The sequence below is a fragment of the Harpegnathos saltator genome, unplaced genomic scaffold, assembly GCF_003227715.2.
Source record: "Harpegnathos saltator strain DR-91 unplaced genomic scaffold, Hsal_v8.6 scaffold467, whole genome shotgun sequence".
Classification (NCBI taxonomy): Eukaryota; Metazoa; Arthropoda; class Insecta; order Hymenoptera; family Formicidae; genus Harpegnathos; species Harpegnathos saltator.
This window is the reverse complement of record NW_020230280.1, coordinates 32839-50249: the sequence shown is the minus strand read 5'-3', so window position 1 is coordinate 50249 and position 17411 is coordinate 32839. Positions and strand designations below refer to the sequence as shown.

The 17411-nt window shown below is 54.0% G+C and overlaps 1 protein-coding gene across 1 annotated transcript in view; it reads right to left on the bottom strand.

The window, feature by feature from the left end:
• Nucleotides 1–1380: 1380 nt before the first annotated feature.
• Nucleotides 1381–17411, bottom strand: part of Tsp26A (Tetraspanin 26A) — a gene marked incomplete at its 5' end in the record, with an annotated part of 32935 nt that continues 16904 nt past the window's right edge. Inside the window, 5 exons of the mRNA XM_025302095.1 lie at nucleotides 1381–5706; nucleotides 7603–7719; nucleotides 13765–13875; nucleotides 15507–15557; nucleotides 15693–15821. Coding sequence (XP_025157880.1) covers nucleotides 5638–5706; nucleotides 7603–7719; nucleotides 13765–13875; nucleotides 15507–15557; nucleotides 15693–15821 — 477 coding nt within the window. The remainder of the gene's footprint in view (nucleotides 5707–7602; nucleotides 7720–13764; nucleotides 13876–15506; nucleotides 15558–15692; nucleotides 15822–17411) is intronic.

Sequence of the window (17411 nt, the reverse complement as noted above, 5' to 3'; positions counted from 1 at the left end):
AGGTGCGCGATATTATTATAAGCGGCGGTCTTTAAGGGGAGTCGCGCGAATCGGTGTAAGTTATTCACGTTATCCCCGACAGAACTTTGAGAACCGAAGCGAGTTGTACGTCGAATTGAAAGCGCGCGGCATTTTTGTGTACTTGCTCGACGCCATATTGTAAACAACAGAAATTACAAAGTTGCCGAAGAAACTCTGTGCAACAAACACCACCGTCCATTGTTCTTGATACACCCTGCAGCTTCTTCGTTTTTCGCGGCTGCGCGCTCGTTCTTCTCCGTTCTCGCGGAGACACGTCTCTTGAATTTTCGTCGGAAACGGAATATTGTGTATTTGTTTGCATTAATGAAAGCCTTCCGTCTCTGCAATTCACTGCGCCTCTCGCGAGCCGCTTGTGCGAACGTGCGAACTCGACGGATGTGCATCGAAATGAACGGTAGCGCGTATCACATTTTAATTTCTTCGTTTCACACGGGTCTAAGAAACGTTCGGAGAAAAGAGAGTTCATCATCAACATTTCGTTCTGTATAATCACCGTCGCAAGGCGATTAAGTTCGCTGATTGCGTACCCAATTTGACTGCACGTTTCTTTCGTTCTTGCCTTCCTTCTTTCCTTTTTCTTTCTTTTCCTTTTGGCACGACAATTGAATATCTCGATTTATCACGATGCGATCGCACTTATCGCGCTGTTACATATTTACAAGACTCGAAAAATGCTGGTCGGACAGGGAATCCCGGTCTTCTGCACGGTATTCTACACGGAGAGAGAAACGTTATGTTACATCGTCTTTGTTCACCGTAGCGGTGTTGGTCAAGCGATTAGACTATATATCTTTTAGTTTTTCCTTTTTCCCTTTTTTACAAGTAAATGTACAGTATTTACAGGAATTTGAAAAGAAGGGATGTCATATACCGTGACCGGCCGCAGAATGTAGACGAGTAGACGGATCGAATAGTGAGATGTAAATTATCGATTATCGTTCTGTTTATCTCGTGGCTCCGATAAATCGTTGGGTCGCTACCGATTATCTGCTTTTTTTTTCTTTCTTTTTACGAAGACGATTGCATCAATCACTTAACATTTAGATAACATTCAAGTTCGCTACGTTGAAGTGCGCTATCATTCGTATTGTAAGGAACGTATCGTATCTTAGAATTGGCGGAATCGTCGACAGCTTTTGTCGTCTCTCCGATATCCGACATATCGAGAAACTGAGCTCGCGTAAACTTATAAGAGAAACGCGCGTTTTTAAGGTGCAAAGATACACACACATACATACGTTAACAAACGTGTCAGTGCGAGGTGAAAGCAAACAAGGTGAGATATAAAATCGGCCGTGTGAGAAGAAAAGAGACAAATAAGAACAACGGAAACAGAAGTGTGTAAATCATATTTTTATTGCGGCAGAAACTTAATAAAGAGAGAAATCATAGACGCGCGGTGTACGAAAGCGACGTTGCACATCGAGAGGCGAATGCGAGAGACGTGGGTCTCGCCGGTATTCGCCGGATTATGGAAGTGCGACGGCGACTCGACGACGCGGTTTAGTAATAAAGAAGAAGTGCAACGATCGACGCGTTTACCCGCCGTTTGGCGGGTAAATTACGGAGACACGGCGAACCGATCTCGCAGGCGATCTCGCGCGGCGACACATAAAACGAATTAACGAACTAACTAACTGACTTAACGTGTACAACACTAAATGTATATGTCTTCGAGCGAACTGCTGCGACTCGTGTCACGTGATCCGCATATTCTTTGCCGAGAGAGCGCGTGTTCATCTCGGATCAGGATATCGGATCAGGTGAACGACTTGAATGAATACAAAGGTGATGCGCCGGTCGGAAGTCGGTCGGGTTTAGCAAATCGCGTATCGACGACTCTCGTCGCATCGGGTCGCACTGGCTAAACGTGTCACACATGTCGCGTCTGTCCCTCGCAACCTTTACGATCGACGTGTTAATGATCGCGTCGTCGTTTGCCGCTCGTGTGCAAGTGTCACGGGATTCAATGTCCTATAGAGACTTTAATTAAAGATGTAATCTCACAAAGGGAATAACATCACGTCCTCATTTTCCGCCTCTCTGAACCAGCACACAGCAGCACTTTGCTAAACCCGCTTCCGTGTACGACGCGTTTACAAAACGGCTCGCGCGGAATTACAATGGTCGATTAACTTAACCCCTTCGTGTAGTAACGAAGCATGACTAAACGACGCATCGTCGCAACGTGGATCGACGTGGTGAACTTGCGTTTCCTCCGGTGTTTCCCCGGATGAGTCCGGGAGACGATAAATTCGTACAGCGAAACATCGAACGAACGAACGAACGAACGAACGGACGAGCGAGCGAACGGAACGGCTGCTCGGCGCGGTGGAAACGACGAACAACACGCGTTCGCCCGCGACGGATAATCTCGTTAATTACATCAATGTATTCGACTATCTATCGTAACGCGAAACGAAATATACGGGGCAGCCCGTGTTAAACGTCTCGAGTGAAGTGAAGGGCATTCGGAACGTGTCTGTATACGACGTATTTTGCATTCATGCTCGAATCACTTAGCAACAGGTTATATTGTGCGGTCGATCCGCGCGCGGATCAACCAGCGAGAGAGAGAGAGAGAGAGAGGGAGAGAAAGAGAGAGAGAGAGAGAGAGAGAGAGAGAGAGCGCAGATTTTGATACCGAAGGCGTCTTCTGAAGGATGCATTTTCAGTTTAAAAACATAGAGATTACGCTTCGTCCTCGTTCTCGGCAAACGATCGAACATCGTCTCCCTTTTACACATTAGCTTCCCAGAATCGCCCGTCTATTTCCAAATGTGCGCGCTTGGAGTATATCTTCGCGGCTGATCATTTCTTTCTTTTCAAATATATAAATAAGCATCTGAGACAGAGTTTTGCGAGAGAAGCATCCCGCGATAATTCACATGCACCTTATAGTCCCGGTGTCGCGAGGAAATATCGCAAGGCTAATCGCAACACACACGCGCGGGCCAGCGCGGGGAGGAAGAGGGAAGGCAAGGAGAAGAGAGGAGGGTTGCATTTGCAACTTGTTTCACAAGCCGATTGCAAATCTCCCGGCGAAATGTGCGTTTCGTTCTCGACGCCGCCTCGGCGTCGGCGACTCCAGCGCGGGCTTGCCGATATTCCCCCGCCGCGACTTTCCGCGAACTTGTTCGCGCGCGCTGTTGTCGGGTTCGAGCATGAATAAACACGCGGAACCGTCGCGGAGCCGGCGCGTAAGATTTATAAATATTAACAGCCCAAGTTTAGTATTAGCACACGCGCTGTGCCAGCCGCGCGTGTACTCGCGCACGTGCTGCACGCTTGAAGTTGCGCTTCAAGTGGGACGTGCGAGACGTCCCACGCAACGGGCTTGCGGTCGACCCTTCGCCGACGGACGTCCTCCTCCGTTTACGGACGAGTCCTTTGCGTTGACGAATGTTGTTTTCGCCGTTGTGGCCCAGATCGATACGCACCCGAAGGGTCGGACGAAGGGCGCCTCCTTCCTTCGACGCGCCTTCGCGATACACGTGCGGCAGATACAACGTGTACGACGGACACCTGGCCCGCCGATGGAGGGATGGAGAACATGCCGGGGTGTATTGTGTGAGTGTGTTACACGTCTGTGTGTAGGGGTGTGTGTGTGTGTGTGTGTGTGTGTGTGTGTGCAACGCGGGATCAATATGGCCAAAGTGGCACGAATCATGACCACCATTTGAACGGCCGATTGGAGCGAGGGAAAGTTTATTGTATACTCGCGTGTCGTATGGCTGCCGTTTTCTCAGTCACGGCGGTGAGCTGGTTGCTTCGCTCAAGTCGTGCGGTGAAGCCGATCTCTCTCTCGTTCACCGCGCCCCCACGACGACGACATCACGTCGATCGACTCTTAATGACGACCCCTCGACGCATCGCGCTCGTTCGCTATCCTCGGCGGAGGAGGATCGCGTTCGTCTTCTCCGGAACGGCGGAACGTATCGACTTCGGTGCGATGACGCGGGGGATACGCTGAAGCGTTACGAAGGGAAAGGGGGTAATGAGCGCGGATCGTGCAGTTTCACCGGTTCGCCCGGTGTAATGAGGGGGGACGAACGGCAGCAGGCGTGAGAAACGCTGCCGTATACCGCGTATCATCTCACGTTCGGTTTACGGTTATGCTCGGGGAAAACGAAAGTATGCGGTTAGCCGCGATTAGGGACGAAAGTGGATGCCGAACATGCGATGTCGGCCCCCGCGGCGGTGTCTCGAGAGGGATCGAGCCGCGAGCAGCAGCCGACGCGGATGGGGGGACCCTGTTGTTTGCCCTGGGAGTATCGATTCTCCGTGGAGCATTCCGAGAGCGCCGTTTTGAGTATCACTCGTGCCTGATCGCTGTCTCGTTGACTCGTCGCTATCGCGAAAACGGCCGTAGGCAGATCGGTCTTGGCGCGAGTCGCGCACTTTATGCGACTCGCCAGTCGCCCAGTTTCATCGCGCGCCGTGTCCCCTCGCCGGCCGAGACGCTCAATGCCGCGGAGAATCCGTATGATTATCACAGACACTAATGAAAAAAATGCTCACTGCCCGCTCTCTGGAACTTTGCGCACGGTCTCTCTTGTGTCCGACAAGCTTGAGTCATTCGCGGGCGACTCGCGGGCGTCTCGCGAAAGGAAGGGAAAAACGGAGGAGGAGAGACAGAGGCGGAAGGGGGTGGGGGAGAGAGCCGCGACGGAATTTCGATTTTTCGCAGTGAAGCAGATACGTTTCGCAGACGGCGACGTCCGGATGAAACATCGAGACGTACCGGTGATCCGGTGATGAAGACAAACGTTACATCGGATGCTCCCGGTGACGATATATACCGCGGTCGAAAAACCTCGCTGCCCGACGCTCGCGTCGCGCGACCACCAGCCTCCCCTCGCCGACGTCGTCTGATAACGAGAGAAATTGACCTTGATTTATAGGGAAGAGAGAAAAGAAGCAAAAATGCGCGCGCTCGAGCATCTCCGATCGCAAATCCGTGAAAACGTGCGCATCGTTCGACCGTTCGCACCGTTACGTCACAGCCTCTAACGATTCACGATCCGACGGGCGAGATAATCACCTGTGATGTCGCAGGTGCGCAACGCGAGAGAGCAGACGTGCTCTCTCTCTCTCTCTCTCTCTCTCTCTCTCGCGGCTGCCCGCGGTCACTACGCGCTCGCCGCGAAAAATCGACTCTGCGTTTTCTCGCCGAAACCGATAGCAACACCTCGGGGATGATCAATTTCTCTCATTATCCGGCGAATCAGGCGTTAATCGATTGGACGGTACGGTAGGAGCGGGACGACGGTCGGACGAATCTGCGAGCCGAGCGAAGGACGCGACGCGAACGCGTCGTTATCGGCCGGTCGCGGAGGATAACGGGCCGCATCTCGGCGTCCCATTCGCTTAGCCTCGGTCGGGCCGCGAGGAAGATCCTCCGCGAGGCGGCCCGTCTCTCGCTCCGTCCCCGCTGCCCTCGTCCCCAGCAGGAGGATCCCATGCGGAGGTGCGATCCGCTCGCCGGCGGAGAAGCTCCGAGTCCGCGCCGAGACCTCGTCGACGACTCGATCAACGCAGTCGGTTAGCATCTACGAAGACGAGATGCTACACTGCCGTGGGGGCTCGCGATTGTCAATGCCACTTCGCCTTTTGCGCGAATATGTCCGCGCGCAGATTCTGCGCGAAGCAGATCCCCAGAATCTGAAAACAGTGAGACACAGTCCCGGTTATTTCCCCTCGTGCAAAGAGAGAGAGAGAGAGAGAGAGAGAGAGAGAGAGAGAGAGAGAGAGAGAGAGAGAGAGAGGGAGTCGCGGTCGCGTCGTATTTTCACAGAATATTCGCACTTCGTGTCTCCGCTTATTTTCCTCCACGCTGAAATTCGCGGCTCTTTCTCGAGCTCATTCCTCGAGACGTTTCTTCCGCTGTTTTTTTTCTTCCGCTCGACTTGCGAGTGATTTTCGTTACACCGATGGCTTCGCACTCTTCGAGTTGCATCTCGAATATTTATCTGGAAATTGACCGGTCTGCAGAGATGGACACGAAACGAAGTCTGCGAAAATGCGACGGAGGTGACAAAGTCTCTCCCTCCTACGCACACAGCTACGGAAATGTTACACAAAACAGAGAGAGAGAGAGAGAGAGAGAGAGAGAGAGAGAGAGAGAGAGAGAGAGAGAAAGGGCACAAATCAAGGGACTGGTGCGAGTTGGGAGTAAGCGAGTCTCGATTTACATCCGTTCGCCTTGCGCGTTATATCTGGCAGTTTCATTACTCATGCTTAGAGAGTCAATATATTGTAGCGTTGCACACGCTACGGAAATAAGACGGTCGTAACTCCGAATAATTACATATCGTATGTATACACACACATGTGTAATTAGACACGTGTACACGCCTATCGGCGCGTGCCCACTGGATGTACTCGAATAATTAATTAGATCGTCCATCACACCGAGATGCAATTAATAGAGATGCAGTTGATAATAATCTAGCGTAAGATACACAGCGAGCAATATCAACGCATGCCTTCTGCGCATCTACTACGTTGACACACACATACACACGAACACAACGGGGGGAGAAGTCTGCGTCGTAAATAAGCTCTAATGTAGAATCCTTTAATGAGATTCAGGGGTTTCAATATATTACACTGATAAACGCACTCGCATCACGCCTGGCCGCTACGTGTTACTATGTATCTCGCATCTACTTTACGTCTCTGGCCGGGTGCAACCCCCCGCTACGAGGCGAATCAACAGTCAACAGTTGCTAGAGCGCAGACTGGTGTGTGTGTGTCGCTCTTTCTCTCCCTCACCTTATTTCCTCAGGGGGGTGGGGGGGGTGGAGGCATGCAACGCCTCCTCTATATAGCGCCCCGCCGGCGGCCTCCGCATCGACGAGCGCATTACGAGAAACGCGCTAAAATTCTCATTTTAACACTTTGAATCGATGACGGCAATCTTAGCGATGAGCGAGCCAGTCTCACGGCGGAATACATCTGAATCGCAAATTGAAAATTAAACAAGTCGCGCCGAGACTCCGAGCTGCCTCCTCCCGCCCGTTAGCGAGTCGAATTTTAAGGGGACCGCAATTACCGAACGCTGTAAAACGCGCGCCGAGGTATTTAAATCTCGGAGTGAAATCTCTCGGAAATTTTCCACGAGGATTCTCTCCACTCCTCTGTCTCTCTCTCTCTCCCTCCCTCTCTCTCTCTCTCTCTCTCTCTCTCTCTCTCTCTATTCTCCTCTCTCCGCCTTCTCCGTCGCGACGCTCAAACCGCTCTTCGCTGTAGTCACTCGGCTGGAATTTTTTCGAAGGAGATCTCCGCGCGCCGGTATTATTTCCGCGCGCTGCACAGCAACCTCGAAATTCCGCCCGCGGAGATCTCCGCCTCGGCGACTTTTCGCGAGCGTTCGGCAAAGGCGCGTTGTTATTCAGCCCGGCCCCAAGTTGGGGATTAGACGCGGCGGATTCAAAGTGTTAGCCGCGCTTGGCTGCGGATTTCCGCGGCGAGACCGCCTTTCGATGCGTGCTGCGAAGGTCGGACCTTCCTTACACTTACACTTACACTAAATGCATCTCTCTCACCGACATGTACCTGAGCAAACGCCGTACCGACCGCGCCGCTGGCAATCGCAAGGAGATTTCGCTCCATCCACTCCTCGCCGGCCTGTATGCAACCTTTTTCGTAAATCACTTTGGCCACCTCAAAGCTCTGAAAAAAGAAAGGAGACGGCTGGCTACTCGGCTTACCGTGGCTACTCGCACACCCCCTCGCGATATGATTACGATCACGGCCGGGTAGTCCGGTGACGGTCGTGGTGCAGCCAGAGATTTACCTCCACAACGGGGTATCCCCCCGTCCGGGGAAAGTGAAGGGGATCGAAACGGCACCGAGTTCCCTCATTTATGTAACCCCGCGCCGTTTTTACCGTCGATCGCGCGCTACCGCGAGCGGTCTGTCGCAATCGGCTTCTCGGCGAGCGTGCGTCGCGCGGGACGCGCGATATTTCGTCATCCCGGCGTCTTGCCGCAATAAATAATCGGCACTTGATCCCTCGGCGGCGAACGCGCGCCGTCGCCCGATATCTCGGGATCGTTGCGACAGCGCGACTCGCTATTTCCGCGACGAAGGAGAAACGAGACAAAAAATCAGTGGCATTCGTCACGAACGGATTGCGACATCAGCGGACGAGTCAGCCTTCCGCTTCGAGGAGCCGCGACGCGCTCGAAAGAGCCGCGGGCTTCCGGCCGGCGGCGATCAAGCCCGGGCTCGCCGTCGCGAAAAGCTGCGAACGAAGGACATCCGAAAGGATGTCCATCTTCGCCTTTACATCCCACTCCGACTCAGCCGCCGCCACGCGCCGCCGCCGTTCAGCGAGAACTCAATAAGGCGCCCTCGCGACGATTTCCACCCTCCGCCTCTCGCGATCCCGTCGTTACCGCGCCATGTGGACTGTACCGTATTATTCGCTTCTCTCGAAGTTGGAAAAAAGGGAGAGAGGAAGGTAGGATGTGTTTTATACGTCACGAAAGTGACGTCCGTGAGCAAACGGTATCGTTTTGCTAGCTCCCTCTCTCTCTCTCTCTCTCTCTCTCTCTCTCTCTCTCTCTCTCTCTCTCTCTCTCGCTCGACTCGAACAACAAATTCCGCTGCTTAAATTTCCGAGCGAGGGAGACTCTCTCTCCGGCCGGTAACTTCAATTTCCACTCATACAAAGGTAGCGACCTAATTTATGGGGGCAGCGTTGGCGCGAGGAGAGGGCACGGATCTCTCTCTCTCTCTCTCTCTCGTAAAACGGGGATGCCGAGGAAGGAGCGAAAACTCCGATCGGTGGGAACCGCTGGATGCCGAAGGGCGAACGAGGGAGTTGGGCGAGCGGGAGGAGGGGGGAGGGGGCGTACGTGCCCGGGAGATGTACGGGTACAACAGCGAAGGAAACGGAAGGGCGAAGGAAGGCACGTGTGGCGTGTTATTCGGGAGTGGGCGGCGGGAGGTCGAGGGTTACGGGAGGTTTGAGTAACAAGCCCACTCTGTTACGCCGTGTGCCTCGCGCGTTTAGCCTGAAGGAGCCTCTGAAATAACTGCGCCGGGGGCTTCCAGTGGCCCGACTACTTCATTTGCACCTTATTCCCCCGACCGTCCGACTCGACTTTTCCGACCTTGTCCCTCCATCCACCCTTTTCCTTCTTTCCCTCGCCCTCGCGATACTGTGCGGCGATATTGTACGAGCCCCTCATTAGCGGGGCGTTAGAGGCTCTAATTACTTAAGAGTTTTCGCGCCCCGTATAGCGAGCCGGCCCTCCTCCGCCACCCCGGCGGGAGAATCCCGCGCGCGGGAAACTCTGTTAATTTATTCCGGCTGTTCGACGTTGCGCTAAGCGACCGACAACGACGACGACGATAACGAGGACGAGGATATCGGGCAGGACTCGCGCAAAGGATTCGAGAATGAAAGAACGAGCGACGAGGGTCCGCCGTGTGTACGCAACGTGACTTCGGTTAAACGCGATTAATTGAGACCCCGGCACGAGACGCGAGTTGCGCGCGTGGCGGGAATGCTCTTCGGCGCCAAGGAGGAAAGATTAATTGAACGCGCTGGGGAAGATCTACACCGCGGAAGACGTAGAGCGGGGTATCGCGACGCTCACTTTGGATCTTCGAGGTTCACCGACAATTTCCGATCCGCTGCGCGATCATCGTTCCCACTTTTATGCGCGCGTGCAGTTCGCATACTTGAGAGAGAGAGAGAGAGAGAGAGAAAGAGAGAGAGAGAGAGAGAGAGAGAGAGAGAGAGAGAGAAGCGAAATGTGGAGTATCGTCTCGGAATTATCGGTTTCTGATACGCTTCGTCGTCGCGACTCGCTTTCGCTCTTATCGAAATCTTATCGGAGCGCGGACACGCCGATCGCGCGCGGGTCTCCTTAAGGTGGCAGCCTCTCTCCCACTGTTTTCTCCCTTTCCCCTTCTGTTTTGTTCTTTCCCTTTTCCGCCTCGTCTTTTCTTTTTCTGTTGCGGACAACGTCGGATAGCTTATACGGCGCGCGATGGCAGCCTCCCTATTTTAGCGTACTATAATCTGCCGTATTAGCATAGATAGCATCGCAATTCTAACACGGTACAATCGCGCGCGCTAGCATAGATAAGCGCGCGATTATAGCGCGGGCATAATCCCGGGCTCTAGCGTGCTAGTATAATCCCGTGATTTTAGCGTAATATGATTCCGCGCCTCCTCGGCCGACTTGGCCGGCTCGTAATTTCGCCGTCGCGTAATCGCGCGAGCGATGTTACTCTATGGCCGCGCGCGATACGGTATACTCCGCGAGATAATACAGCGCGGAAGAGTCGGAATCTGCGTGAAATCTAGGATACGCATATCCGAGTCCACGTGGAACGTTCATCCGGGAAAACGCATCGCGACGGTGCGAATTTGTGAGTTGACGAGTGCGCGGAAATTATTTCTTAAATCGGCGAATGAGTTTATTTAGAAAGAGAGAGAGAGAGAGAGAGAGAGAGAGAGAGAGAGAGAGAGAGAGAGAGAGAGGGAGAAATGGAGAGATAGAGTCGTCGGTTAATTTCGTGAATACATATTGACACGCCGACGGTGACGGTAATCGCAATTCAATTGCAAATTTAATTATGAATTTCCCGATAATTTTCGATTAAACGTGTCAATTAATGTAATATTAATGCGCGCCGGTTCGCCGGCCGATATGTCAACGATACGCAATTTTGTCGCGTGTAATTGGACGGGAGCGTCGTCGAAATAACAGTAAAACTCGTCAGCCGCGAAATTGAAATTTGAATAATTACCGTGGAATTAATAGAAAACCACGTTGCAAGAGGAGAGAGAGAGAGAGAGAGAGAGAGAGAGAGAGAGAGAGAGAGAGAGGGAGAGGGAGAGAGAGAAAGAGCGAGGAATGAGGGAGACAGAGGCTCACGTTTATGACGCGCAAACTGGTTCCTCGGACGTTCGTTATACACATCGGGGGAAGGAAGTATAATCGCCCGGCCGTCAGGATTATACAGCGAGCTGGCAGTAATTTAGCGTACTGATTACGAGACAGGAAAAACTCGTATTATTGCATCGCGTGCCATACTCGTATAAGCGCTTTTATACAATACTCGCGTGTTGCGCACGCGCTTATGACTTATACACCCATCTTCATTAAAGTGTATAATGTGTCTGACTACGCGGAGAGTAGCGTTCGGTAGGAACTCTTCGGTAAAGAAAAATGAAACGTAGGATAAACGTGGCGACGGTTATCAGGACGCGACTGTCGATAATTCCCCGACAAATCCCGTATAAATGGTCCTGTACAAATGGTTCTCTTTCGAATGACGTTGGTCATTTTGCGATGTCTCAAAAATTGACGAAAGTACCTCTTGGATGATTTTTGAAAATTCTGTACTTCCGCTTCCTTTGATGTACAAACGACTTGAAGGGAGGTACAAACCGGTACAAACAATTCTCTTTCGGACGGCGTCGACCGTTTTCAGATATTTTATACTTGCTTCCTGGCTACTTTTTCCCTTCCCCGCTATCTTTTCATTCTTTGAGGTACGAACGAAAAAACACGTTTGGTACAAACAGGTACAAACGAAGTACAATCGAATGGTATTGAGAATTTTTTTCTTTTATTAAGCTGTTTGCCAGGTTCACATCGCGGGTGCGGGAAACAATGCGAAAGAGAAATCGGTTCGAACGAAATCAGTGTCCGTCGGAAATCTTCCGCCGCCGGCGGATACTCAAATTAGCGCGTATCGCTAACTTGATGCGTCCAATTTTCGCAGCAGCAGAGGTCGCCACACGCGTGCCGAATATGATATTAAATTTTTAAGGGTGCGATACAGAATCAAAAGAGAGAGAGAGAGAGAGAGAGAGAGAGAGAGAGAGAGAGAGAGAGAGAGAAAGGGAGGGAGAGGGAAGGGAGAACGGACGCATAAACAAATCAATAGCGACACGAAACGCAAATTTCCGAGTGCCGTTGCGCGTAAGATCGTTGCGTCACGCGTTTCCACCCCCGCTGCTCCCCTCTGCAAAATCGTCGCGCGCGTGACGTTTCTTTCCCTCTCTCGTTGCAAAGCGCTGTTGTCTCTGTATGGTACGTGTGTACATACTTACCTACTTATCGATCGCCTCCGCGGTCGCCGGCGCGTGTCGTGCGCGAGACGCATCGGGAATATACGCGTTGTACGCGTTCGCTGGTACTTACTTGTCGTGCGGCCCACACAACGCGCTTGAGCGCGCGCGCGCGCACGCGCACGCTGGTCGTGACGTTCTCTATAGTATATGACAACGAAACGAGCATACATCTGTCATCGAACAATACGGAGCGTAAAGAAAAGGAGAGAAACAGAACGGTATATCGAGTTTGCACATGGAGCGCGCCGAAACCACCGGCGAGGGCGAGACCGGCACACGGCGGACGTTCGTTTCACGAGGACGCTCGCTCGCGAAATGGCCCCCGGATTGTGTGCACCTTCCCCGAAGAATTCGCGATTAAGGGGACACGTCCCTCCGGTGGTTCCGGGACGCAGCGCAGAACACCTTGCGACGTCTAGATTAAATATACATGCGACCACGTTTGTAGACTGCTGCGACTGCGTCGCACACTACTTCGACGCGGACCAAGAAGCTGGGAGAGACTCCGACGGACTCTCTCGACTCGTACTTTTCGCCGAGCGCCGTTACGGCCGGTTATGCGCTCGTCGCCGCGTCTCGCGAGCGAACGCATCGCTCTTAATGGAATTAAGGCCTCGGACGGGTCAAACCGCCGCGCCGCTTTGCATCGCGCTCGCTCGATCCGTCTCTCTGTCCGCCCAGCCAGCCCTCAGCACCGAAGTTTACTCTTCCCGGCCGCTTTGTGCCGCCGACATCGTCGCGGTGTGTCGCTGTAAGGGCGAGAATCGATCGGCGAGCTCTACACCGCGCTTAGAATATTCTCACACACGCGCCCGCGGAAAGGTGAATAAGACGAAACGCGGTCGGCGATGCGTAATAGCGCGCGTCGACCGGCGCTTTGTCGCGCGATGTCGTACAATTGCCGGGTGCAATGAACGCCGGTAAACTTTGCGCGCGTGTTACCACCGCCGCCGTGGCGACGCGCCGCTATTTATTATCGGATATTTATTATCGAACGGAGCCCCGAAATCGCGAGTGACTCTGTCGAGAAGTTCGCCTCTAATCTACGGCGGCAGCCGTAGACGGGAACTTTGCTCTTACGGTACGCGAAAGCTCAACAGCTGTTCGCGCTAGGCTCCGATATTCTCCACGTTACATCGGAACGACTCGCGCCGCGCGTATCTTTGCGGGGTGTCGAGGAGCTGGGCTTCCTATTGGCCAGAGTTTTTCGCAATGTTTGCTCGGGAAGATTGGTCCTTCCGAGCGCATGTGGCTTTGGATTGACGTGGCTGGGATCGAGCGTGGAAAGTTCCCGGCTACTAGAAATTACGATTTTACGAGGGAACACAATGCGGATCCAAAGCGAACAGATTTCCGGCCGACGCGCACGTTGCGGCACGCGCGAGACGCTCGCGGGCGCGACGATTTCGGCTGAAAAGTCGCGCACGATGGCGCGTTTCGAGGAGCGAGCAGTTGGACCGCGAAAGGAACCGATGGCGCGGATTTGCACGGATGGCGCGTCATCGGCGAGCGGAGAGAGTCCCAGCTTCCCAGCTTGGCGGCTGATCGTTTTTCTTCTGTCTTTTTTTTTTCACGAGGAACGGGGCACTGTAGGCGAGGTAGAAAGCAGATACCTGCAGAACCATAGTGCTGACCACGGCGCCAGCGACGGGCACGAGGTTCAATTCTAGCCACTCTTCGCCCGCTCTCAGGCAACCCCGCTCGAATATACTCCTCTCGCCCGTCTGCGTGTTGGCCCGGGGCCGTAAATAGAAACGATTTAAAAAGCCGTACATACACATATACAACATACACGACAATCGTCGACGAGCTCGAAGGCTCACGGACAATTACGCGACTGCCGTCCGACGTCCTCGTCCTCGTCCTCGTCGTCCTCGTCGTTGTCTTTGTCGTCTTTGTCGTCGCGGCTGCGACGCGCCGATAACGCGAACAGCGAACTATCGACGTCCACATTGGCGAGACGGCAGCCACGACGACGACTTGTACGCTCGTCGACGGGGGGTTGGTCGAGAGGGGGGGGGGGAGGGAAACAGGAAACGGAAGAAAGACGAACAAAAGTCCGAGAACGCCTTGCTCTTAATCGCGACTCACCCTCCCTCCCGTACCCCATGAGCCGAGCATCGCGCGCCGTTGGCCGGAGAAGCACCCGCGAGACCGCGCCGGCAGGAAGAAGACTGAACTTTATCGGCTGGCGTGCGAGCATAACTTAGCGGCCCGCCACAGGGGGAAAGTTCGAGAAACGTAATAAGGTGTTCGTGATGCTCGCTGTTGCGAGCGCGAGAAGCGCGGCCAAAGTGCGGCTGAATTCTGCCGCTGAATCCGCCGCGGCGAATCTCCCGCCGTCGGCCGCCGAGCGGGATTTTTCGCGGCGCGCGAAACCTCCACGTTGATGTTCCCCCCGCCGTTCGCGGGAGCGTTCGCGAGTCCGCGCGAGTCGACTCGTCGTTATTTAGCCGCTTTATCGGCGTCTCGTCGCCTCGCCGTATCGCCGCCGCATATCGCGACCGCGCGCGCGCATTAACGGCCGCCCGACGAAGACTACAATTAAGCGACGGAGGCCTCACGGTGAAAACGTAATTAGCCCGGGGGCGGGTTTCAGCCCCATTACACCGGGAATGATATACCTACTCTTAAAATAGGAGCCGGCACAGAAGTTCTTATCCCCCTCCCCCTACGCCCCCTCGCCTGGCCCGGGCCGCCCACCCCCTGCGGACTCGACCATTTTCTCTCTAATTAAGTTCCACGGTTTCTTGACCCGGATCGTTTTTGCCCGGCCTCCCCTCCCCCTCTTCTCCCGTCCTTGCCCGCCGCGCCCGCCTAGACATTGTGTAATCGCACGCGCGCGCGCGCGCGCGAGAAACTACCCTCCTCGCTATCTTGAATCTGGACTATAACGCGATACACAGTGCGATTTCAAAGACAAATTATGCGGCTCCGCGCTCTCAGTTTACCGATGGGACTCCCGTAACGGCACGACGGCGCGAAATGACGCAAGTTTCGAATCGGAAACAAGGCGAAACTAGGAACGCCCGGAGTATCAGGGTGTCGTCGTCGGTATGTGTGTATGCGCGCGCGCGTGAAGGGTAAAAACGATGGTTCCACGAGGGAAAGAGAGAGAGAGAGAGAGAGAGAGAGAGAGAGAGAGAGAGAGAGAAGCATGTCGCGTTGCGGATGAGCAACACTTGTAATCATCGTACGAGCGTCGGACCTTCGGTTGACGCAGTCAGTTGGCTGCGCCAATCATCAATCCCCGCGATGTACGCGAGAGGGAGGAGAAAAGGAAAAGGGAAATCCTCCCGCGCGCGCGCGCGCGCATGTCGGAGTGACGTGTGAAAGCGAGATATAATACACTTACGTAACTGGGCTTCCTCACGTCGTAGCCGCACTGTTTATTCTTAATGATTTCCTGAAACAAATAAGAGGACTGCTTAACTCTCGACGGTGCGTGAGAGGCCCGCGGAATCGGCAAGCGTATCTCGCGCCGCCGCGCCGATCGCGGCGATCGCGAGTGCGACTGCGAGTCGGTCAGTGTGAGAGTTACATTGTGTTTCCGCTTGCAACAGCTAAAAGGCACGCCGCACGCTTCCCTCGAGCCGATGTCGCTCGACGAACAATTGAAATAATTGTTGCGGTCCCAATCCTTCGGGCCCTCGACGCCGCAACACTGCAACTGAAAAAGAGAGAGAGAGAGAGAGAAGGCATCTCTCGCGTTATTCAATTTCACGGTTGCGCGCCGGCTAGACGTTTGTCAGCGAAGCGCAGCGATAAAATCGCGGCACCATGACGCTCGCGTGTTTCGTTGATGCCCGAACATTCGCCGGATCGAGAGTTACAGTGCACAGCTTTTCGACCGGACTCGTTTCTACGCGTTCATCGTGACTGTTGGCCATCCGAGACCGCCGCGCCGGTAATGACGTTCCGAGGCAGCCGCGCGTCGACAGCTTGACAGTTTGAGGTTTAGCTCGCGCGCGCGCGAGGCAACGTCTCGCCCGCTTCGCGCTGTTACGTATAATCTGCGAGAAAATTCTACAGCTGAGACGATCGATAGTCATGGTGAACGCGATGTGAGTGCAAACGAAAGCGTCTGGCCGAGAATGGCCGGCTACGAGCGAGGCACGTCGTCGTGAGACTGAGGCGCTTTGCCTCCTCGCGACCTAAATTTTTCTTTCTGCGTAGAGCGTATTTCGCGAAGTATATAATCGAAAGTCCCGCACTGGAAACCGCACTGTGAGACACACAAGAACACTCGCTCGAGCTCGGAAGGCGCGCCGGGGACGCACAAACGGACGCGGCGTGATTAAAAATTCATTCGACGGCCACACGCGCGTGCTCGCTGATTAACGTTAGCCCCGTATTCGCGGTTCATTACGGGGCCGAGCGTGGTAAACACAGGGATATCGATCTGTCACCGATAAGGCAATCTACACTCGGCCGCGTTTTCTCGCTCCTCGCGATTATTCCCGCCGCGCTGCGCCCGTGAGATTGAAGGCTCACTTGGGCGAGGACCATCAATTACCACCCGCGCGACAAAGATTTCCGCGCTTGATTTTCAGGCTTGTTGTCTGGGGCGGGGATAAATCTTTCGTCGGGGCTTCTGCGACGCCTGCATAATTCGCGAATCTATAACGAACACGAGTAACACACGCGGAGCGCTCCGGGATTCCGCGGGATTTGCCGTCTGCGAGCGGTCGTTCGCCGGCGCGGCCGAGGCGACGTCGAAGAATCGCGCCGCGCGGCGTATCAGGTGGGAAAGCGGGAGGGGGGTTAGAACAGCGGATATTTTGCATTATTTGCGCGGCCCGACGCGGCCGATACGAGCCGAAGCGCGGTCGAATTCGCGATGAATGCCGCGGGTGAATATGAATTTCGAGCGTCGTCATAAATAATTCCGCCGCTGCCGCTGCCAGTGCCGCGCGAGGGCGAGAAGGTGCAATATTAAGTACGCGATTTAGACGGGACGGGTCGGTACGAGAGAGACAGAGAGAGAGAGAGAGAGAGAGAGGGGGGGAGGGGGAGAGAACAGAAGAAAGGAAATGGAAGGGAGAGAGAGGGAAAGAAGCGAGCGTTCCTCCGCGGGGAAACACCGAACGAAAGAAAAAAGAAATTTCGCTGCACGGGGATGGTATTAAAGGGGCGGGGGGAGAAAGAATGTGAGGAGAAAGACCGAAAGAGAAAGAGAGAGAAAGAGAAGGAAAAGGGAGGAGAGAATGAAAAAGGGAAAGACTGTGCGAATCAGATTCGCTGGGCGATGATCGTCGCT